Genomic DNA, 23,989 nt, shown 5'->3' on the forward strand with positions numbered 1-23,989 from the left:
GACATACTAACCCCTTACGTTTTTTTCAAAAATCACAAAATTTTAATCTGGCATTTTATGCCATTTTTGGGCTCTTCTGGGCCCCCTGTTGAGTGTGTGTGAGGTTCCCCCTGTTTTTTTCACCAGAAAAGTGCATTTTCAGCAAGTTGAAAAAATTGAAAAAAACGACATACTAACCCCTTACGTTTTTTTCAAAAATCACAAAATTTAAAAATGCCATTTTATGCTCTTTTTGGGGTCTTCTGGGCCCCCTGTTGAGTGTGTGTGAGGTTTCCGCTGTTTTTTTTGACCAGAAAAGTGCATTTTCAGCAAGTTGACAAAATTGAAAAAACGACATACTAACCCCTTACGTTTTTTTCAAAAATCACAAAATTTAAATCTGGCATTTTATGCCATATTTGGGCTCTTCTGGGCCCCCTGTTGAGTGTGTGTGAGGTTTCCGCTGTTTTTTTCACCAAAAAAGTGCATTTTTTTCAAGTTGAAAAAATTGAAAAAAACGACATACTAACCCCTTACGTTTTTTTCAAAAATCACAAAATTTAAAACTGGCATTTTATGCCCTTTTTGGGTGCTTCTGGGCCCCCTGTTGAGTGTGTGTGAGGTTCCCCCTGTTTTTTTCACCAGAAAAGTGCATTTTCAGCAAGTTGAAAAAATTGAAAAAAACGACATACTAACCCCTTACGTTTTTTTCAAAAATCACAAAATTTAAAAATGCCATTTTATGCCCTTTTTGGGTGCTTCTGGGCCCCCTGTTGAGTGTGTGTGAGGTTCCCCCTGTTTTTTTCACCAGAAAAGTGCATTTTCAGCAAGTTGAAAAAATTGAAAAAAACGACATACTAACCCCTTACGTTTTTTTCAAAAATCACAAAATTTAAAACTGGCATTTTATGCCCTTTTTGGGTGCTTCTGGGCCCCCTGTTGAGTGTGTGTGAGGTTTCCGCTGTTTTTTTCACCAGAAAAGTGCATTTTCAGCAAGTTGAAAAAATTGAAAAAAACGACATACTAACCCCTTACGTTTTTTTCAAAAATCACAAAATTTAAATCTGGCATTTTATGCCATATTTGGGCTCTTCTGGGCCCCCTGTTGAGTGTGTGTGAGGTTTCCGCTGTTTTTTTCACCAAAAAAGTGCATTTTTTTCAAGTTGAAAAAATTGAAAAAAACGACATACTAACCCCTTACGTTTTTTTCAAAAATCACAAAATTTAAAAATGCCATTTTATGCTCTTTTTGGGCTCTTCTGGCCCCCCTGTTGAGTGTGTGTGAGGTTTCCGCTGTTTTTTTGACCAGAAAAGTGCATTTTCAGCAAGTTGAAAAAATTGAAAAAAACGACATACTAACCCCTTACGTTTTTTTCAAAAATCACAAAATTTAAAACTGGCATTTTATGCCCTTTTTGGGTGCTTCTGGGCCCCCTGTTGAGTGTGTGTGAGGTTCCCCCTGTTTTTTTCACCAGAAAAGTGCATTTTCAGCAAGTTGAAAAAATTGAAAAAAACGACATACTAACCCCTTACGTTTTTTTCAAAAATCACAAAATTTAAAAATGCCATTTTATGCCCTTTTTGGGTGCTTCTGGGCCCCCTGTTGAGTGTGTGTGAGGTTCCCCCTGTTTTTTTCACCAGAAAAGTGCATTTTCAGCAAGTTGAAAAAATTGAAAAAAACGACATACTAACCCCTTACGTTTTTTTCAAAAATCACAAAATTTAAAAATGCCATTTTATGCCTTTTTTGGGCTCTTCTGGGCCCCCTGTTGAGTGTGTGTGAGGTTTCCGCTGTTTTTTTGACCAGAAAAGTGCATTTTCAGCAAGTTGAAAAAATTGAAAAAAACGACATACTAACCCCTTACGTTTTTTTCAAAAATCACAAAATTTTAATCTGGCATTTTATGCCATTTTTGGGCTCTTCTGGGCCCCCTGTTGAGTGTGTGTGAGGTTCCCCCTGTTTTTTTCACCAGAAAAGTGCATTTTCACCAAGTTGAAAAAATTGAAAAAAACGACATACTAACCCCTTACGTTTTTTTCAAAAATCACAAAATTTAAAAATGCCATTTTATGCCTTTTTTGGGCTCTTCTGGGCCCCCTGTTGAGTGTGTGTGAGGTTTCCGCTGTTTTTTTGACCAGAAAAGTGCATTTTCAGCAAGTTGAAAAAATTGAAAAAAACGACATACTAACCCCTTACGTTTTTTTCAAAAATCACAAAATTTTAATCTGGCATTTTTTGCCGTTTTTGGGCTCTTCTGGGCCCCCTGTTGAGTGTGTGTGAGGTTTCCGCTGTTTTTTTCACCAGAAAAGTGCATTTTTTTCAAGTTGAAAAAACTGAAAAAAACGACATACTAACCCCTTACGTTTTTTTCAAAAATCACAAAATTTAAAACTGGCATTTTATGCCCTTTTTGGGTGCTTCTGGGCCCCCTGTTGAGTGTGTGTGAGGTTCCCCCTGTTTTTTTCACCAGAAAAGTGCATTTTCAGCAAGTTGAAAAAATTGAAAAAAACGACATACTAACCCCTTACGTTTTTTTCAAAAATCACAAATTTTAAATCTGGCATTTTATGCCATTTTTGGGCTCTTCTGGGCCCCCTGTTGAGTGTGTGTGAGGTTTCCGCTGTTTTTTTCACCAGAAAAGTGCATTTTTTTCAAGTTGAAAAAATTGAAAAAAACGACATACTAACCCCTTACGTTTTTTTCAAAAATCACAAAATTTAAAAATGCCATTTTATGCTCTTCTGGGCCCCCCGTTGAGTGTGTGTGAGGTTTCCGCTGTTTTTTTGACCAGAAAAGTGCATTTTCAGCAAGTTGAAAAAATTGAAAAAAACGACATACTAACCCCTTACGTTTTTTTCAAAAATCACAAAATTTAAAAATGCCATTTTATGCCCTTTTTGGGCTCTTCTGGGCCCCCTGTTGAGTGTGTGTGAGGTTTCCGCTGTTTTTTTGACCAGAAAAGTGCATTTTCAGCAAGTTGACAAAATTGAAGAAAACGACATACTAACCCCTTACGTTTTTTTCAAAAATCACAAAATTTAAAACTGGCATTTCATGCCCTTTTTGGGTGCTTCTGGGCCCCCTGTTGAGTGTGTGTGAGGTTTCCCCTGTTTTTTTCACCAGAAAAGTGCATTTTCAGCAAGTTGAAAAAATTGAAAAAAACGACATACTAACCCCTTACGTTTTTTTCAAAAATCACAAAATTTAAAAATGCCATTTTATGCTCTTTTTGGGCTCTTCTGGGCCCCCTGTTGAGTGTGTGTGAGGTTCCCCCTGTTTTTTTCACCAGAAAAGTGCATTTTCAGCAAGTTGAAAAAATTGAAAAAAACGACATACTAACCCCTTACGTTTTTTTCAAAAATCTCAAAATTTAAATCTGGCATTTTATGCCATTTTTGGGCTCTTCTGGGCCCCCTGTTGAGTGTGTGTGAGGTTTCCGCTGTTTTTTTCACCAGAAAAGTGCATTTTTTTCAAGTTGAAAAAATTGAAAAAACGACATACTAACCCCTTACGTTTTTTTCAAAAATCACAAAATTTAAAAATGCCATTTTATGCTCTTTTTGGGCTCTTCTGGGCCCCCCGTTGAGTGTGTGTGAGGTTTCCGCTGTTTTTTTGACCAGAAAAGTGCATTTTCAGCAAGTTGAAAAAATTGAAAAAAACGACATACTAACCCCTTACGTTTTTTTCAAAAATCACAAAATTTAAAAATGCCATTTTATGCCCTTTTTGGGCTCTTCTGGGCCCCCTGTTGAGTGTGTGTGAGGTTTCCGCTGTTTTTTTGACCAGAAAAGTGCATTTTCAGCAAGTTGAAAAAATTGAAAAAAACGACATACTAACCCCTTACGTTTTTTTCAAAAATCACAAAATTTTAATCTGGCATTTTATGCCATTTTTGGGCTCTTCTGGGCCCCCTGTTGAGTGTGTGTGAGGTTTCCGCTGTTTTTTTCACCAGAAAAGTGCATTTTTTTCAAGTTGAAAAAATTGAAAAAAACGACATACTAACCCCTTACGTTTTTTTCAAAAATCACAAAATTTAAATCTGGCATTTTATGCCATTTTTGGGCTCTTCTGGGCCCCCTGTTGAGTGTGTGTGAGGTTTCCGCTGTTTTTTTCACCAGAAAAGTGCATTTTTTTCAAGTTGAAAAAATTGAAAAAAACGACATACTAACCCCTTACGTTTTTTTCAAAAATCACAAAATTTAAAAATGCCATTTTATGCTCTTTTTGGGCTCTTCTGGGCCCCCCGTTGAGTGTGTGTGAGGTTTCCGCTGTTTTTTTCACCAGAAAAGTGCATTTTCAGCAAGTTGAAAAAAATGAAAAAAACGACATACTAACCCCTTACGTTTTTTTCAAAAATCACAAAATTTAAAAATGCCATTTTATGCCCTTTTTGGGTGCTTCTGGGCCCCCTGTTGAGTGTGTGTGAGGTTCCCCCTGTTTTTTTCACCAGAAAAGTGCATTTTCAGCAAGTTGAAAAAATTGAAAAAAACGACATACTAACCCCTTACGTTTTTTTCAAAAATCACAAAATTTGAAAATGCCATTTTATGCCTTTTTTGGGCTCTTCTGGGCCCCCTGTTGAGTGTGTGTGAGGTTTCCGCTGTTTTTTTGACCAGAAAAGTGCATTTTCAGCAAGTTGACAAAATTGAAAAAAACGACATACTTACCCCTTACGTTTTTTTCAAAAATCACAAAATTTAAAACTGGCATTTTATGCTCTTTTTGGGCTCTTCTGGGCCCCCTGTTGAGTGTGTGTGAGGTTTCCGCTGTTTTTTTCACCAGAAAAGTGCATTTTTTTCAAGTTGAAAAAATTGAAAAAAAACGACATACTAACCCCTTACGTTTTTTTCAAAAATCACAAAATTTAAAAATGCCATTTTCTTCCCTTTTTGGGCTCTTCTGGGCCCCCTGTTGAGTGTGTGTGAGGTTTCCGCTGTTTTTTTGACCAGAAAAGTGCATTTTCAGCAAGTTGAAAAAATTGAAAAAAACGACATACTAACCCCTTACGTTTTTTTCAAAAATCACAAAATTTAAATCTGGCATTTTATGCCATTTTTGGGCTCTTCTGGGCCCCCTGTTGAGTGTGTGTGAGGTTTCCGCTGTTTTTTTGACCAGAAAAGTGCATTTTCAGCAAGTTGACAAAATTGAAAAAAAACGACATACTAACCCCTTACGTTTTTTTCAAAAATCACAAAATTTAAAACTGGCATTTTATGCCCTTTTTGGGTGCTTCTGGGCCCCCTGTTGAGTGTGTGTGAGGTTTCCGCTGTTTTTTTCACCAGAAAAGTGCATTTTCAGCAAGTTGAAAAAATTGAAAAAAACGACATACTAACCCCTTACGTTTTTTTCAAAAATCACAAAATTTTAATCTGGCATTTTATGCCATTTTTGGGCTCTTCTGGGCCCCCCGTTGAGTGTGTGTGAGGTTTCCGCTGTTTTTTTCACCAGAAAAGTGCATTTTTTTCAAGTTGAAAAAACTGAAAAAAACGACATACTAACCCCTTACAGTTTTTTCAAAAATCACAAAATTTAAATCTGGCATTTTATGCCATTTTTGGGCTCTTCTGGGCCCCCTGTTGAGTGTGTGTGAGGTTTCCGCTGTTTTTTTCACCAGAAAAGTGCATTTTTTTCAAGTTGAAAAAATTGAAAAAAACGACATACTAACCCCTTACGTTTTTTTCAAAAATCACAAAATTTAAAACTGGCATTTTATGCCCTTTTTGGGTGCTTCTGGGCCCCCTGTTGAGTGTGTGTGAGGTTTCCGCTGTTTTTTTCACCAGAAAAGTGCATTTTCAGCAAGTTGAAAAAATTGAAAAAAACGACATACTAACCCCTTACGTTTTTTTCAAAAATCACAAAATTTTAATCTGGCATTTTATGCCATTTTTGGGCTCTTCTGGGCCCCCTGTTGAGTGTGTGTGAGGTTTCCGCTGTTTCTTTCACCAGAAAAGTGCATTTTTTTCAAGTTGAAAAAACTGAAAAAAACGACATACTAACCCCTTACGTTTTTTTCAAAAATCACAAAATTTAAAAATGCCATTTTATGCCCTTTTTGGGCTCTTCTGGGCCCCCTGTTGAGTGTGTGTGAGGTTTCCGCTGTTTTTTTGACCAGAAAAGTGCATTTTTTTCAAGTTGAAAAAATTGAAAAAAACGACATACTAACCCCTTACGTTTTTTTCAAAAATCACAAAATTTAAAACTGGCATTTTATGCCCTTTTTGGGTGCTTCTGGGCCCCCTGTTGAGTGTGTGTGAGGTTCCCCCTGTTTTTTTCACCAGAAAAGTGCATTTTCAGCAAGTTGAAAAAATTGAAAAAAACGACATACTAACCCCTTACGTTTTTTTCTAAAATCACAAAATTTAAATCTGGCATTTTATGCCATTTTTGGGCTCTTCTGGGCCCCCTGTTGAGTGTGTGTGAGGTTTCCGCTGTTTTTTTGACCAGAAAAGTGCATTTTCAGCAAGTTGAAAAAATTGAAAAAAACGACATACTAACCCCTTACGTTTTTTTCAAAAATCACAAAATTTAAAAATGCCATTTTATGCCCTTTTTGGGCTCTTCTGGGCCCCCTGTTGAGTGTGTGTGAGGTTTCCGCTGTTTTTTTTGACCAGAAAAGTGCATTTTCAGCAAGTTGACAAAATTGAAAAAAACGACATACTAACCCCTTACGTTTTTTTCAAAAATCACAAAATTTAAATCTGGCATTTTATGCCCTTTTTGGGTGCTTCTGGGCCCCCTGTTGAGTGTGTGTGAGGTTCCCCCTGTTTTTTTCACCAAAAAAGTGCATTTTCAGCAAGTTGAAAAAATTGAAAAAAACGACATACTAACCCCTTACGTTTTTTTCAAAAATCACAAAATTTAAAAATGCCATTTTATGCCTTTTTTGGGCTCTTCTGGGCCCCCTGTTGAGTGTGTGTGAGGTTTCCGCTGTTTTTTTGACCAGAAAAGTGCATTTTCAGCAAGTTGAAAAAATTGAAAAAAACGACATTCTAACCCCTTACGTTTTTTTCAAAAATCACAAAATTTTAATCTGGCATTTTATGCCATTTTTGGGCTCTTCTGGGCCCCCTGTTGAGTGTGTGAGGTTCCCCCTGTTTTTTTCACCAGAAAAGTGCATTTTCACCAAGTTGAAAAAATTGAAAAAAACGACATACTAACCCCTTACGTTTTTTTCAAAAATCACAAAATTTAAAAATGCCATTTTATGCTCTTTTTGGGCTCTTCTGGGCCCCCTGTTGAGTGTGTGTGAGGTTTCCGCTGTTTTTTTCACCAGAAAAGTGCATTTTCAGCAAGTTGAAAAAATTGAAAAAAACGACATACTAACCCCTTACGTTTTTTTCAAAAATCACAAAATTTTAATCTGGCATTTTATGCCATTTTTGGGCTCTTCTGGGCCCCCTGTTGAGTGTGTGTGAGGTCCGCTGTTTTTTTGACCAGAAAAGTGCATTTTCAGCAAGTTGAAAAAATTGAAAAAAACGACATACTAACCCCTTACGTTTTTTTCAAAAATCACAAAATTTTAATCTGGCATTTTATGCCATTTTTGGGCTCTTCTGGGCCCCCTGTTGAGTGTGTGAGGTTCCCCCTGTTTTTTTCACCAGAAAAGTGCATTTTCACCAAGTTGAAAAAATTGAAAAAAACGACATACTAACCCCTTACGTTTTTTTCAAAAATCACAAAATTTAAAAATGCCATTTTATGCTCTTTTTGGGCTCTTCTGGGCCCCCTGTTGAGTGTGTGTGAGGTTTCCGCTGTTTTTTTCACCAGAAAAGTGCATTTTCAGCAAGTTGAAAAAATTGAAAAAAACGACATACTAACCCCTTACGTTTTTTTCAAAAATCACAAAATTTTAATCTGGCATTTTATGCCATTTTTGGGCTCTTCTGGGCCCCCTGTTGAGTGTGTGTGAGGTTTCCGCTGTTTTTTTCACCAGAAAAGTGCATTTTTTCAAGTTGAAAAAACTGAAAAAAACGACATACTAACCCCTTACGTTTTTTTCAAAAATCACAAAATTTAAAACTGGTATTTTATGCCTTTTTTGGGTGCTTCTGGGCCCCCTGTTGAGTGTGTGTGAGGTTCCCCCTGTTTTTTTCACCAGAAAAGTGCATTTTCAGCAAGTTGAAAAAATTGAAAAAAAACGACATACTAACCCCTTACGTTTTTTTCAAAAATCACAAAATTTAAATCTGGCATTTTATGCCATTTTTGGGCTCTTCTGGGCCCCCTGTTGAGTGTGTGTGAGGTTTCCGCTGTTTTTTTCACCAGAAAAGTGCATTTTTTTCAAGTTGAAAAAATTGAAAAAAACGACATACTAACCCCTTACGTTTTTTCAAAAATCACAAAATTTAAAAATGCCATTTTATGCCCTTTTTGGGTGCTTCTGGGCCCCCTGTTGAGTGTGTGTGAGGTTTCCGCTGTTTTTTTCACCAGAAAAGTGCATTTTTTTCAAGTTGAAAAAACTGAAAAAAACGACATACTAACCCCTTACGTTTTTTTCAAAAATCACAAAATTTAAAAATGCCATTTTATGCCCTTTTTGGGCTCTTCTGGGCCCCCTGTTGAGTGTGTGTGAGGTTTCCGCTGTTTTTTTGACCAGAAAAGTGCATTTTCAGCAAGTTGAAAAAATTGAAAAAAACGACATACTAACCCCTTACGTTTTTTTCAAAAATCACAAAATTTAAAAATGCCATTTTATGCCCTTTTTGGGCTCTTCTGGGCCCCCTGTTGAGTGTGTGTGAGGTTTCCGCTGTTTTTTTGACCAGAAAAGTGCATTTTCAGCAAGTTGACAAAATTGAAAAAAAACGACATACTAACCCCTTACGTTTTTTTCAAAAATCACAAAATTTAAAACTGGCATTTTATGCCCTTTTTGGGTGCTTCTGGGCCCCCTGTTGAGTGTGTGTGAGGTTTCCGCTGTTTTTTTCACCAGAAAAGTGCATTTTCAGCAAGTTGAAAAAATTGAAAAAAACGACATACTAACCCCTTACGTTTTTTTCAAAAATCACAAAATTTAAATCTGGCATTTTATGCCATTTTTGGGCTCTTCTGGGCCCCCTGTTGAGTGTGTGTGAGGTTTCCGCTGTTTTTTTGACCAGAAAAGTGCATTTTCAGCAAGTTGACAAAATTGAAGAAAACGACATACTAACCCCTTACGTTTTTTTCAAAAATCACAAAATTTAAAAATGCCATTTTATGCCCTTTTTGGGCTCTTCTGGGCCCCCTGTTGAGTGTGTGTGAGGTTTCCGCTGTTTTTTTCACCAGAAAAGTGCATTTTCAGCAAGTTGAAAAAATTGAAAAAAAAAACCGACATACTAACCCCTTACGTTTTTTTCAAAAATCACAAAATTTAAAAATGCCATTTTATGCCCTTTTTGGGTGCTTCTGGGCCCCCTGTTGAGTGTGTGTGAGGTTTCCGCTGTTTTTTTTACCAGAAAAGTGCATTTTCAGCAAGTTGACAAAATTGAAAAAAACGACATACTAACCCCTTACGTTTTTTTCAAAAATCACAAAATTTAAATCTGGCATTTTATGCCATTTTTGGGCTCTTCTGGGCCCCCTGTTGAGTGTGTGTGAGGTTTCCGCTGTTTTTTTCACCAGAAAAGTGCATTTTTTTCAAGTTGAAAAAATTGAAAAAAACGACATACTAACCCCTTACGTTTTTTTCAAAAATCACAAAATTTAAAAATGCCATTTTATGCCCTTTTTGGGCTCTTCTGGGCCCCCTGTTGAGTGTGTGTGAGGTTTCCGCTGTTTTTTTCACCAGAAAAGTGCATTTTCAGCAAGTTGAAAAAATTGAAAAAAACGACATACTAACCCCTTACGTTTTTTTCAAAAATCACAAAATTTAAAAATGCCATTTTATGCCCTTTTTGGGTGCTTCTGGGCCCCCTGTTGAGTGTGTGTGAGGTTCCCCCTGTTTTTTTCACCAGAAAAGTGCATTTTCAGCAAGTTGAAAAAATTGAAAAAAACGACATACTAACCCCTTACGTTTTTTTCAAAAATCACAAAATTTGAAAATGCCATTTTATGCCTTTTTTGGGCTCTTCTGGGCCCCCTGTTGAGTGTGTGTGAGGTTTCCGCTGTTTTTTTGACCAGAAAAGTGCATTTTCAGCAAATTGAAAAAATTGAAAAAAACGACATACTAACCCCTTACGTTTTTTTCAAAAATCACCAAATTTTAATCTGGCATTTTATGCCATTTTTGGGCTCTTCTGGGCCCCCTGTTGAGTGTGTGTGAGGTTTCCGCTGTTTTTTTCACCAGAAAAGTGCATTTTTTTCAAGTTGAAAAAACTGAAAAAAACGACATACTAACCCCTTACGTTTTTTTCAAAAATCACAAAATTTAAAACTGGCATTTTATGCCCTTTTTGGGTGCTTCTGGGCCCCCTGTTGAGTGTGTGTGAGGTTTCCGCTGTTTTTTTTACCAGACAAGTGCATTTTCAGCAAGTTGACAAAATTGAAAAAAACGACATACTAACCCCTTACGTTTTTTTCAAAAATCACAAAATTTAAATCTGGCATTTTATGCCATTTTTGGGCTCTTCTGGGCCCCCTGTTGAGTGTGTGTGAGGTTTCCGCTGTTTTTTTCACCAGAAAAGTGCATTTTTTTCAAGTTGAAAAAATTGAAAAAAAACGACATACTAACCCCTTACGTTTTTTTCAAAAATCACAAAATTTAAAAATGCCATTTTCTTCCCTTTTTGGGCTCTTCTGGGCCCCCTGTTGAGTGTGTGTGAGGTTTCCGCTGTTTTTTTCACCAGAAAAGTGCATTTTCAGCAAGTTGAAAAAATTGAAAAAAACGACATACTAACCCCTTACGTTTTTTTCAAAAATCACAAAATTTAAAAATGCCATTTTATGCCCTTTTTGGGTGCTTCTGGGCCCCCTGTTGAGTGTGTGTGAGGTTCCCCCTGTTTTTTTCACCAGAAAAGTGCATTTTCAGCAAGTTGAAAAAATTGAAAAAAACGACATACTAACCCCTTACGTTTTTTTCAAAAATCACAAAATTTGAAAATGCCATTTTATGCCTTTTTTGGGCTCTTCTGGGCCCCCTGTTGAGTGTGTGTGAGGTTTCCGCTGTTTTTTTGACCAGAAAAGTGCATTTTCAGCAAGTTGACAAAATTGAAAAAAACGACATACTTACCCCTTACGTTTTTTTCAAAAATCACAAAATTTAAAACTGGCATTTTATGCTCTTTTTGGGCTCTTCTGGGCCCCCTGTTGAGTGTGTGTGAGGTTTCCGCTGTTTTTTTCACCAGAAAAGTGCATTTTTTTCAAGTTGAAAAAATTGAAAAAAAACGACATACTAACCCCTTACGTTTTTTTCAAAAATCACAAAATTTAAAAATGCCATTTTCTTCCCTTTTTGGGCTCTTCTGGGCCCCCTGTTGAGTGTGTGTGAGGTTTCCGCTGTTTTTTTGACCAGAAAAGTGCATTTTCAGCAAGTTGAAAAAATTGAAAAAAACGACATACTAACCCCTTACGTTTTTTTCAAAAATCACAAAATTTAAATCTGGCATTTTATGCCATTTTTGGGCTCTTCTGGGCCCCCTGTTGAGTGTGTGTGAGGTTTCCGCTGTTTTTTTTACCAGAAAAGTGCATTTTCAGCAAGTTGAAAAAATTGAAAAAAACGACATACTAACCCCTTACGTTTTTTTCAAAAATCACAAAATTTAAATCTGGCATTTTATGCCATTTTTGGGCTCTTCTGGGCCCCCTGTTGAGTGTGTGTGAGGTTTCCGCTGTTTTTTTCACCAGAAAAGTGCATTTTTTTCAAGTTGAAAAAATTGAAAAAAACGACATACTAACCCCTTACGTTTTTTTCAAAAATCACAAAATTTAAAAATGCCATTTTATGCCCTTTTTGGGCTCTTCTGGGCCCCCTGTTGAGTGTGTGTGAGGTTTCCGCTGTTTTTTTCACCAGAAAAGTGCATTTTCAGCAAGTTGAAAAAATTGAAAAAAACGACATACTAACCCCTTACGTTTTTTTCAAAAATCACAAAATTTAAAAATGCCATTTTATGCCCTTTTTGGGTGCTTCTGGGCCCCCTGTTGAGTGTGTGTGAGGTTCCCCCTGTTTTTTTCACCAGAAAAGTGCATTTTCAGCAAGTTGAAAAAATTGAAAAAAACGACATACTAACCCCTTACGTTTTTTTCAAAAATCACAAAATTTGAAAATGCCATTTTATGCCTTTTTTGGGCTCTTCTGGGCCCCCTGTTGAGTGTGTGTGAGGTTTCCGCTGTTTTTTTGACCAGAAAAGTGCATTTTCAGCAAGTTGAAAAAATTGAAAAAAACGACATACTAACCCCTTACGTTTTTTTCAAAAATCACCAAATTTTAATCTGGCATTTTATGCCATTTTTGGGCTCTTCTGGGCCCCCTGTTGAGTGTGTGTGAGGTTTCCGCTGTTTTTTTCACCAGAAAAGTGCATTTTTTTCAAGTTGAAAAAACTGAAAAAAACGACATACTAACCCCTTACGTTTTTTTCAAAAATCACAAAATTTAAAACTGGCATTTTATGCCCTTTTTGGGTGCTTCTGGGCCCCCTGTTGAGTGTGTGTGAGGTTCCCCCTGTTTTTTTCACCAGAAAAGTGCATTTTCAGCAAGTTGAAAAAATTGAAAAAAACGACATACTAACCCCTTACGTTTTTTTCAAAAATCACAAAATTTAAAACTGGCATTTTATGCCCTTTTTTGGTGCTTCTGGGGCCCCTGTTGAGTGTGTGTGAGGTTTCCACTGTTTTTTTTACCAGAAAAGTGCATTTTCAGCAAGTTGACAAAATTGAAAAAAACGACATACTAACCCCTTACGTTTTTTTCAAAAATCACAAAATTTAAAACTGGCATTTTATGCCCTTTTTGGGCTCTTCTGGGCCCCCTGTTGAGTGTGTGTGAGGTTCCCCCTGTTTTTTTCACCAGAAAAGTGCATTTTCAGCAAGTTGAAAAAATTGAAAAAAACGACATACTAACCCCTTACGTTTTTTTCAAAAATCACCAAATTTTAATCTGGCATTTTATGCCATTTTTGGGCTCTTCTGGGCCCCCTGTTGAGTGTGTGTGAGGTTTCCGCTGTTTTTTTCACCAGAAAAGTGCATTTTTTTCAAGTTGAAAAAATTGAAAAAAAACGACATACTAACCCCTTACGTTTTTTTCAAAAATCACAAAATTTAAAAATGCCATTTTATGCCCTTTTTGGGCTCTTCTGGGCCCCCTGTTGAGTGTGTGTGAGGTTTCCGCTGTTTTTTTGACCAGAAAAGTGCATTTTCAGCAAGTTGAAAAAATTGAAAAAAACGACATACTAACCCCTTACGTTTTTTTCAAAAATCACAAAATTTAAAACTGGCATTTTATGCCCTTTTTGGGCTCTTCTGGGTCCCCTGTTGAGTGTGTGTGAGGTTCCCCCTGTTTTTTTCACCAGAAAAGTGCATTTTCAGCAAGTTGAAAAAATGGAAAAAAACGACATACTAACCCCTTACGTTTTTTTCAAAAATCACAAAATTTAAAAATGCCATTTTATGCCCTTTTTGGGCTCTTCTGGGCCCCCTGTTGAGTGTGTGTGAGGTTTCCGCTGTTTTTTTGACCAGAAAAGTTCATTTTCAGCAAGTTGAAAAAACTGAAAAAAACGACATACTAACCCCTTACGTTTTTTTCAAAAATCACAAAATTTAAAACTGGCATTTTATGCCCTTTTTGGGCTCTTCTGGGCCCCCTGTTGAGTGTGTGTGAGGTTCCCCCTGTTTTTTTCACCAGAAAAGTGCATTTTCAGCAAGTTGAAAAAATGGAAAAAAACGACATACTAACCCCTTACGTTTTTTTCAAAAATCACAAAATTTAAAAATGCCATTTTATGCCCTTTTTGGGCTCTTCTGGGCCCCCTGTTGAGTGTGTGTGAGGTTTCCGCTGTTTTTTTGACCAGAAAAGTGCATTTTCAGCAAGTTGACAAAATTGAAAAAAACGACATACTAACCCCTTACGTTTTTTTCAAAAATCACAAAATTTAAATCTGGCATTTTATGCCATTTTTGGGCTCTTCTGGGCCCCCTGTTGAGTGTGTGTGAGGTTTCCGCTGTTTTTTTGACCAGAAAAGTTCATTTTCAGCAAGTTGAAAAAACTGAAAAAAACGACATACTAACCCCTTACGTTTTTTTCAAAAATCACAAAATTTAAATCTGGCATTTTATGCCATTTTTGGGCTCTTCTGGGCCCCCTGTTGAGTGTGTGTGAGGTTTCCCCTGTTTTTTTCACCAGAAAAGTGCATTTTTTTCAAGTTGAAAAAACTGAAAAAAACGACATACTAACCCCTTACGTTTTTTTCAAAAATCACAAAATTTAAAACTGGCATTTTATGCCCTTTTTGGGCGCTTCTGGGCCCCCTGTTGAGTGTGTGTGAGGTTTCCGCTGTTTTTTTGACCAGAAAAGTGCATTTTCAGCAAGTTGAAAAAACTGAAAAAAACGACATACTAACCCCTTACGTTTTTTTCAAAAATCACAAAATTTAAATCTGGCATTTTATGCCATTTTTGGGCTCTTCTGGGCCCCCTGTTGAGTGTGTGTGAGGTTTCCGCTGTTTTTTTCACCAGAAAAGTGCATTTTTTTCAAGTTGAAAAAACTGAAAAAAACGACATACTAACCCCTTACGTTGAAAAAACCCTTACGTATACATATACATTCATATATACACACATACATATATAGATATATATACAGACATACTTATATCTACCATATATGTATATATATATATTCATGTATACATACACATACATACAAAAATATACATATTTACATACATAGAATAGATAACAGATGTATACATATATAGATATACATATAAAAACATTCATATATTCACATATACATACATATACACACACATATGTACATGTATGTATGCATACAAATATATATATATATATATACATATAGACATACATACATACATATATATTATTCACTTGAGGGCTGCAGAGAGCCTCTCAAACATGGCCACACACACACACACACACACACAGGACTGTAAAATGGTGCTGACGTTGCTGGCTGGACACACACACACACACAGACACACACACACACACACACAGACACACACTTTCCCCTGGTCACAGTTGGACATGAGGGTTCTACAATTAGAGCGAGGATGACATCTTTCACTGTGGATTCATCATGTGGCATCGCTGCAAGGTGACTCTGCACACACACACACACACACACACACACCTAAACACACACACACACACACACAGAGTGGACTTTGGCAGATGTCAGGGATGGCGCCGGGCCCACTAAAGTCACCCCCCCCCCCCACACCCCCCCACGCCCCTGCAGGCCTCATTTGCATGGTGGCCAGCCCGACTAATGAGCTCCTCTGCTGACGTCACTTCAAGTCCTTGGGGGTGGGGGTTGTAGGGGGTAGCGGTCGGCGGAGAGTAGCCAACCACCCACCCTCCCCCCCCCCCCCCCCCCACCCCCGTTCTGCCTGACACCAAAATAGACATGCTCTGACTTGCAGTCGGACGATGACAGCTCGCCTCCTGACCTCAGCAGGCCAGCACGCACATCCCATCATCCCATGAGAGGAGGCGTCCTTTTTGGTCGGGACAACGAGAATATACTACGCCTTTAGAGTGGTCTGTGTACAGCTTGTATACCAAAGATATGATTTTTTCTCCAATTGGAAGGGAATTTCCATAAAAATAGACATTTTTATGGGCGCATCAGTTTACGTTCATTGGTGGTCCCTTGACCCCCCCCCCCACCCCGGCAAAAAGCAGGCAACGTTAGCGTGTCGCGCTTATGAAACTCGGCGCCAAAGATGGCAACGCGGGTGTGACGTAACGCTGCTCCACACGCAAAGCTTTTAAGAAGAGGATGAAACATCGAGCTGAATTAAAGCGCACGAGATGTGATGGTTTGTGACATTCGCCACGTTATTACGCCGCCGCCGCCTCGAAGCGGTGAGCCGATGACGGCGACATGACTTTGCACTCTGAGATCTTCCCAGGCGTAAACGTCGCAGCGGCACGCCGGGTTCCGTGGTGACATTTGGTCAGGAAAGCAAAACGTGTTTGTCGCTACGGTGAAGCAGGGCGCCGCGTCGCTTAGATGAGCCCAAAATATCGACAATGTAGGCCGACGTGAAGGTTTGTGATGAAATATTCATGCGTACACAACCTGCAAACAAGATGTCTGTTTGGATGGTTTGCATAAACCTTGCAAGTCAACTACTTGCTGCTTTCGGGGGTGGCTCCACGTCTCGCGTTGTGCTTGTCTTTGACTCCGCCCCCAAACGTGACACCTAAAACGCTGGAAGAAAGGCCAAACTTTTAGCTCAACAGTTGCACACAAAAACGTTCACGCTAACCATCATCCACGTCCATCTGCTTGTCCGCAGCCGGTGAAAACTGCCACGACTTCCACCCCATGTTCTTCACGCACGACCGCTCCTTCGAGGAGTTCTTCTGCATCTGCATCCAGCTCCTCAACAAGACCTGGAAGGAGATGAGGGCCACCAGCGAGGACTTCAACAAGGTACGTCTAACTCTGCTCGCCGCCGACACTCGTGGGGAAGAATTTATTTTAGCTTGAGGTTAAGCTAGCCTTGTTGGCGGTACGACTATGGCTGGCTGGGGTTAAGCTTATGACCTGGATACTAAAAATATATATTAGTGGAAATGTAAAATAAATAATAGAATGGATTACCGCATAATCCATCATTACCGCATATTTTAATATATGTAAAATATAAAATAGAGAATAAATGAATATTATAATATTTATTATATTATTATTATTAATTATAATAATATTTAATAAATAATAATAATAAAATGTATTTAATTATAAATATATTTATATAAATATATATGTAAAATATAGACATGGAAACTAAAAACATAGACTAAAACATGAATTCATCTAAATCAAATATAAATACAGTAAAATAATAATAAATAATAATGTATTTTTATAATTTTATAATATATATATATAATATATATATATATATATAAAAACATAAAAATATATATAATATTATTTATATATATATATAAAAAAATAATAATAAAAATAAAAAATATATATCGGACTCGGATGTATCGGAAATTGGCTCACAACGGACAGATAAAAAAGAACCGATTTTTCTGTAATGCATTTCCAATAAAAATTCATTGCATATATCGGATTTTTTATAACGGATTTCGCCTATTTCGGACAAAATCTCCAGTCCCGTTCCAATGCATTTCCATGAAATTTCCCTGGCATATATCGGATGGCCGCATCGTGGCGCTCCGATTGGCCGAATGGTGACAGGCCGCTATACGACGTCATTTGCAGCGTTTGCAGCGTTGCCTGCGCGTCCAGGTACATTGGAAACATAGTCAAGGAAGTGCCTTTTTATAACGGATAAAATCCCATTTACGCATATACCGGATATAAATCCCATATATGCGTAAAACGGACATTTTCCGGTATACGCATATAACGGATTTCGCTTATATCGGACAAAACCATTGGGAACAATTGAATCCGATATATCCCAGGTTTACTGTATATATTTATACTATATACAGTATAAGTAAAGATATGTCAAATATAAATATTAATTATATATAATATTACACATATAAAAATATAACACACATAAAATATATAGCCAAAAAATCAATATAAAAAAAATTCCAATATAAAGTATATGCTATAGCAATTAAATTGCATCATTTGAGGGTTGGTTGAAAAAAAAAAAAAAGGCCAGCATTGTTAGTCCAGTGAACGGCATCACGTCACGTCTATGACATGAACGTCTCCAGGCACACCCATATGTCCAGGCGTATGGGATGTTCCCAAGCCGCAAACCAAAAAATCAAATATGAACAAAAAAATTCCAATATAAAGTATATGCTATAACAATTAAATTGCATCATTTGAGGGTTGGTTGAAAAAAAAAAAAAAAAAAAGGCCAGCATTGTTAGTCCAGTGAACGCCATCACGTCACATCTATGACATTAATGGCTAGGCATATGGGGTGTTCCCAAGCCGCAATCAGACACCCGCATGAACGCCACAACACCACAGGAGCCGTAGACCATAGGCCGTGTCCAGGACCAGACAGAGGTCCAGGTTAGGCCTTCAAAACAAATTTTTAAAAAGTCAAAAAATACGGTTTCAAACTTTTTGTTGACTGTCAGTGTATAACATATAATATATATAAACTCTTATATATTACCTTTACTTAGTTCAGGATACTAAGCCTTGTCCTAAACCCGAGGCCTAGCCTTAACTCCAGCCCTAGTCCTAGTCCTAACCCTGTGACATAAAATAATAAATACTACATTAAATATGAAATGAAAAATGTGCAGACTTTAGCTTTAGCATGAAACGGCTGCTGTTGCATATTAGCATATTCGTCATCGTGTCGGTGATGTCACTCCATCTTTCTGCGTACGTCAACTCAGACGGCCGGGATAGAAACCCGATGGGAATATGGAAATATGGAAATAATAACGAGATCATCATCATCATCATCATCATTAGCATGTGTGAGTGCGCCTCCTCCTTAAAGATGTCAGCTGTAAAGCTGCGTGTCGTCTACAGAGTGAAGCGTGTGTTTGTAAGCGAGGCGAGGCCGATGCTGCTCCCGGGGCAACCGTTTCCTCCTGTTGCCATAGCAACCCTCAACCAATTATGGGCTCACCGGGCCTGCACGGCCGTCCGTGTCTTTGGTGCTCGGTCGCATGCGTTGTTTTTTGCGTTTGCGCGAGCGTCTTTATCCGCCTCCATCTCCTCTGTTGGGGGGGGGGGGGGGACACACTGATGTAGTGACTGCCTCCGCCCCTCCCCCCGCCGTCTACATCCACACACACACACACAGTGTCATCACGTGATCCACTCGCTGCATCACAATTGGCGTTGGTGACGGTGGCGTGCATCCAATCAGGACGGAAGCTAGCAGATCAACATAAGCGAGGCTGCCTGATGCTCTCAGACTCGCAGAGGGAGGGAGCAAGGAGGCACGGGAGGGAAGGGTGGAGGACGCTAGCAAGGAAGCGGAATACACACAAAGCGTCAAATCCCCAGGATTAAACGGCCGAGCGGGAAGAGGAGCGGTGTTTTTTTTTTGCCAGGAGGGACGCCGTGGCTGACGCTAACGCTAGCTGTCAGCCACCATCATCTAGACGGCCATCTGCCTCCTCCTCCTCGTCCTCGTCGTCCCCCCCCACCACCCGCCACCCCCTCCCGGTGTGTCCCGCTAGGATTCAGTGAGTGTGGAGCATCGCCGTACGCGTGCAAGCATGGAGGTGACATGTAAGTACTCCACATGCATGAGGAGGAAAACGAGGAGGAGGTGTTGAGTGGGTGGGTGGGTGGCGATGGTGGGGGGGGGGGGGTCACCTAGCGGAGGACGACCCCCATCTTGATATATAATCTACTGGATTAGACTAACCCTCCCTTTTCCAGCATCCCTGTGTGTGTGTGTGTGTGTGTGTGTGACGGAGGGGGGGCTTTGTTATCAACGGGATTACGTTCCCACCTCTGGAAAATTCTGTGATTTTTGTCGTCATGGGGGGGGGTGGACGGATGGTAAACACGGGATTAACGGCAGACTTTATGCTTCACTGGTTAGAGTATGGAAGTGTGTGGGACTACTAGCATCCTCATTAGATGTGCAGACCTTCAACCTGGACACGCCCCTCCGGGAGTCACATGGCGCTCATCTTCTCTGGGAGTCCTGGAGTAAATAATCTGCATGGATCATCTCTTATTCCTCTTTTATTCCCGCATGGCAAGGGGCGGGGCTGTGGGGTAGGGGTAGGATGGGGGCTCGGGGTTAGGGTCAGGGATAGGGGTTAAGGTTAGGGGGTCAGGGATAGGGGTTAAGGTTGGAGGTTAGGGGGTCAGGGATAGGGGTTAAGGTTAGGGGGTCAGGGATAGGGGTTAAGGTTGGAGGTTAGGGGGTCAGGGATAGGGGTTAAGGTTGGAGGGTCAGGGATAGGGGTTAAGGTTGGAGGGTCAGGGATAGGGGTTAAGGTTGGAGGGTCAGGGATAGGGGTTAAGGTCGGAGGGTCAGGGATAGGGGTTAAGGTTGGAGGTTAGGGGGTCAGGGATAGGGGTTAAGGTTAGGGGGTCAGGGATAGGGGTTAAGGTCGGAGGGTCAGGGATAGGGGTTAAGGTCGGAGGGTCAGGGATAGGGGTTAAGGTTGGAGGTTAGGGGGTCAGGGATAGGGGTTAGGATGATGGTATAGGGGTTAAGGTGAGGAAGAGATGTTAAGGTCAGGGGCTAGAAACAGGGCTCGGGGTTAGGTAGTGAGGGTTAGGGGCTAGGGGTTAGGTACTGAGGGATAGGGATAAGGGATGGGGAGTTGGGGTGAGGGCCAAAATTTTAGGGGTGAGGGATTAGGGGCTAACGTTAGGAAGTGAGGGTTAGGGTTGAAGAACAGGGGCTAGGTTAGGTGGTGAGGGTTAGGGGTGAGAGATCGGGGTTGGGTTCGGGGTGAGGGATAGGGGCTAAGGTTAGGTAGTGGGGGATAGGGATGGGGGTTGGGGCTAAGGTTAGGTAGCGAGTTTGGGGTGATCGATAGCAGTTAAGGGTTAGGTAGTAAGGTTTAGGGGTGGGTGATTGGGGCTAGGGATGGGGGTTAGTGTGAGGGCTAAGGGTTAGGGGTGAGGGATGGGGGTTGGACTTAGGGGTGAGGGATGGGGATTGGGGTGAGGACTAGGGGTTAGGGATGAGGAATAGGGGCTAGAAGAGGTAAGGAAAGAAGAAAATATGGCGACCGTCTTTTCCAGTTAGTGTACAAGATTTGGGATAGCACCCCACGAAGCATGTACCTGCTTATGTCGACAACCCGTCCATCAAGTCCTGGGCGGCCGACGTCCACACGCACACGTCCCCCCCCTAGGATTGAAATAGAAACATCCATCAATGGAGGAAAAGCAACCAAGTACCTATCATCCATCGTCCATCGTCCATCATCACTGCTGTCTTTGTGCGGAGATGTACAACCTGGACACGCCCTCCACCCCCACCCCCGGGTATCACATGGCGGTGCTGTGTTTTATTTTTTGCCGAGGCAGACGTCCATGCTGCACCACCGTGTGCAATCGGGACCAGCCCCTCCCACTAATAAAACGCCACCCTCCTCCTCCTCTTTTTGTGATTTGATGAGCTCTCGTAGCGTCTTTGTTTGCGTCTCCTATTTTACCCTCTCCTCGTCCCTCCACCCCTTCTCCTCTCTTTCTCCTTTTCTTTGGCTTCAGACGGGATATTTATGTCGTCCCGCACGCCTCACCTCCCACTCTTTTTTTTTTTCATGTATTTTTTGGCAAGCTAGGATGCTCGGTGCATGCCTTGGGTTCTTATGGGATGCAACTGCTTTAGTCTCTTAAAGCGACGGTGTTCTTTTGTCAACATGTTTACCATCATCACATATCAAGGACTAACTAGTACGCAAAACACCGTAAAAGTAACATATTTCAGTCACTTGGTGGGGGGGTTTACAATAGCATGTTGGGCAGCTTTTAACAAGGGAACAAGCTGAGTGTGTGTATACAGCTTTAATGCTAATGCACCGTTTGTCCACACCCACATGTGTAGCGAAGCCTGAGGAAGGACGTTTTTCAAAGTGAGGAACACTTCATCAACACAAATGACGGTTTTAAACGTTCCAAACGTTTAAGAGCATTGAAAGAAAGGAGCCCACCAAGCAGGCTAACGTCCTAAAAGTGATGAAGTTGGCCGAGTTTAGCACTTTAGCTTTTAATCCCCGCAATGTGTCGCTGCTAAGAATGTGTGGGTTTATTATTATTATTTTTTTTTTTTTTTTTTTACAGAGTGAGACCTCCTGGGGGCTTTTCAGATCTACATTTAGAAACGCTTCAAATCCTTTCTTTGCCATCGCCACACGAGGCGAACCGCCGCGTTTTTTTTTTTTTCTAAACTTGACAAATTAAGAGGCCGCTTTAAGAAGATTACGACCGCTCGCTCGCGTCGTCTTCCGATTTTCCGCCACTTAGTCCAGATTAGTAGCGACTCCAGAGGCTTTGGAAGGTCGGCTGGCGGATTTCACTTTGGGTTTTTCGGCACCGTCACGCCCCGGAAAAGACGATTTAAGGAGGAAGGTTAGGGAGGGGAGGTCATCTCGGGAGGAAGGAAATCATCTCGGAAGGAGGAAGGATGTCTAATCTAATGGTCGACACCGATGTCCAACGGAAGTAGGTCATCTGTTTGACTTTGTGACCCCGCCCCCCTCCGCCCCCCCCCCTTCCTGTGTTGCAGGTCATGCAGGTGGTGAGGGAGCAGATCATGCGAGCGCTCACTCTCAAGCCTAATTCCCTGGACCATTTCAAGAGTCGCCTGCAGAACCTGAGCTACACCGAGATCCTCAAGATACGCCAGTCGGAGAGAATGAATCAGGAGGACTTCCAGTCCCGCCCCATCCTGTGAGTCAGCCAATCAGCTTTTATAGCAAAACTAAAGCATACTCAAGACCATGGGCGCTCGTGAAGCGCGCGTCTCTTTTTATGTCTCCTATTCAATCATCTTTGAGCGTCCTTTTAATGGCGCCGCCGTCCCCCGCTTTGTCTTTGCAGGGAAAAACGTGTCAAAATAAAAAAGTGTTAGCGTCCTCGCAGAGTGACTGAGTGATCACGCTAATGGACGGCGTGGTCCGGTCCCGCCCCCGTTTAATGCAGTAGCTCACACCTGTCGTCAAAATCCAGTCCTTTGCTGCCTCATTTGCATAATTTATGCATGCAGTTGCATTGAATGCAGCAGTGGCTCGTCATGCGTGTGCATGAATACTTCATACATGACCATGGAGGATGACGTTGTATGAGCTGGTGTGTGTTTTTTTCCTTCCTGCAGGGAGCTGAGGGAGAAGATCCAGCCAGAGATCATGGAGTTGATCAAACAACAGAGGCTCAACAGATTATGTGAAGGAACCTGCTTCCGCAAGATCAGCAGTCGCAGGAGGCAAGGTGGGACCCAAGTCCTCTTTTATGCTCGCCATGCTTTTATGATTTATGATGCTCGTCAATTGGAAGCCATTGGCTGCCTCAGAAGAAAGGAACTGGAGTCGTGCTAGACACGAACTCTGCATTTTGGGACTACGTACAGTACAAAACAGTATGTACTTGTTTTGGGACTACATACAGTACAGTATGTACTTGTTTTGGGACTACGTACAGTACAGTATGTACTTGTTTTGGGGCAACGTATAGTACAGTATGTACTTGTTTTGGGACTACGTACAGTACAGTATGTACTTGTTTTGGGACTACGTACAGTACAGTATGTACTTGTTTTGGGACTACGTACAGTACAGTATGTACTTGTTTTGGGGCAACGTACAGTACAGTATGTACTTGTTTTGGGACTACGTACAGTACAGTATGTACTTGTTTTGGGACTACATACAGTACAGTATGTACTTGTTTTGGGACTACGTACAGTACAGTATGTACTTGTTTTGGGGCAACGTATAGTACAGTATGTACTTGGATGTACAGCTCATGGCATACACCTCTACACCTGCAGCTGAGGAGGAATGTGGTCAGCTCCAGGAGGCTGAGAAGGAGGCCAGCTAAAGAGGAAGGAGGCCAGCCAAGGTGGAAAGTTGAGGAGGAAGGAGGCCAGCTCAGGCAGAAAGCTGAGGAGGAAGGAGAAGGCCAGCAAGGAGGAAAGATGAGAAGGAGGCGGCCAGCTCAGGTGAAAAGTTGGAGGAGGAGAAAGGTCAGCTCAGGAGGAAAGTTGACGAGGAAGGAGGAGTGTTGAGGAGAAAGGTCATCTAAGGAGGAAAGTTGAGGAAGGAGGTCAGCTAAGGAGGAATGTTGAGGAGGAAGGAGGAATGTTGAGGAGAAAGGTCATCTAAGGAGGAAAGTTGAGGAGGAAAGAGGTCAGCTCAGGAGTAAAGTTGAGGAGGAAGGAGGTCAGCTAAGGAGGAATGTTGAGGAGGAAGGTCATCTAAGGAGGAAAGTTGAGGACGAAGGAAATCAGATGAGGAAGGAGG

At 40.7% G+C, this 23,989-nt stretch overlaps 1 protein-coding gene across 6 annotated transcripts in view; it reads left to right on the plus strand.

Annotated features, from left to right (window-relative positions):
* The window catches only part of LOC131102365 (engulfment and cell motility protein 1), a 92,629-nt gene that overhangs the window by 64,667 nt on the left and 3,973 nt on the right, over window positions 1-23,989 (plus strand). For 5 of the 6 annotated variants that reach the window (XM_058047968.1, XM_058047970.1, XM_058047969.1 and 2 more), the window contains 3 exons: window positions 16,375-16,511; window positions 22,258-22,421; window positions 22,846-22,958. In XM_058047968.1, coding sequence (XP_057903951.1) covers window positions 16,375-16,511; window positions 22,258-22,421; window positions 22,846-22,958 — 414 coding nt within the window. Of the gene's footprint in view, window positions 1-16,374; window positions 16,512-17,335; window positions 19,287-22,257; window positions 22,422-22,845; window positions 22,959-23,989 lie in introns of those variants that run through there. The other variant, XM_058047972.1, reaches the window with a different exon arrangement.

The sequence above is a fragment of the Doryrhamphus excisus genome, chromosome 14 (genome assembly GCF_030265055.1).
Source record: "Doryrhamphus excisus isolate RoL2022-K1 chromosome 14, RoL_Dexc_1.0, whole genome shotgun sequence".
Lineage (NCBI taxonomy): Eukaryota > Metazoa > Chordata > Actinopteri > Syngnathiformes > Syngnathidae > Doryrhamphus > Doryrhamphus excisus.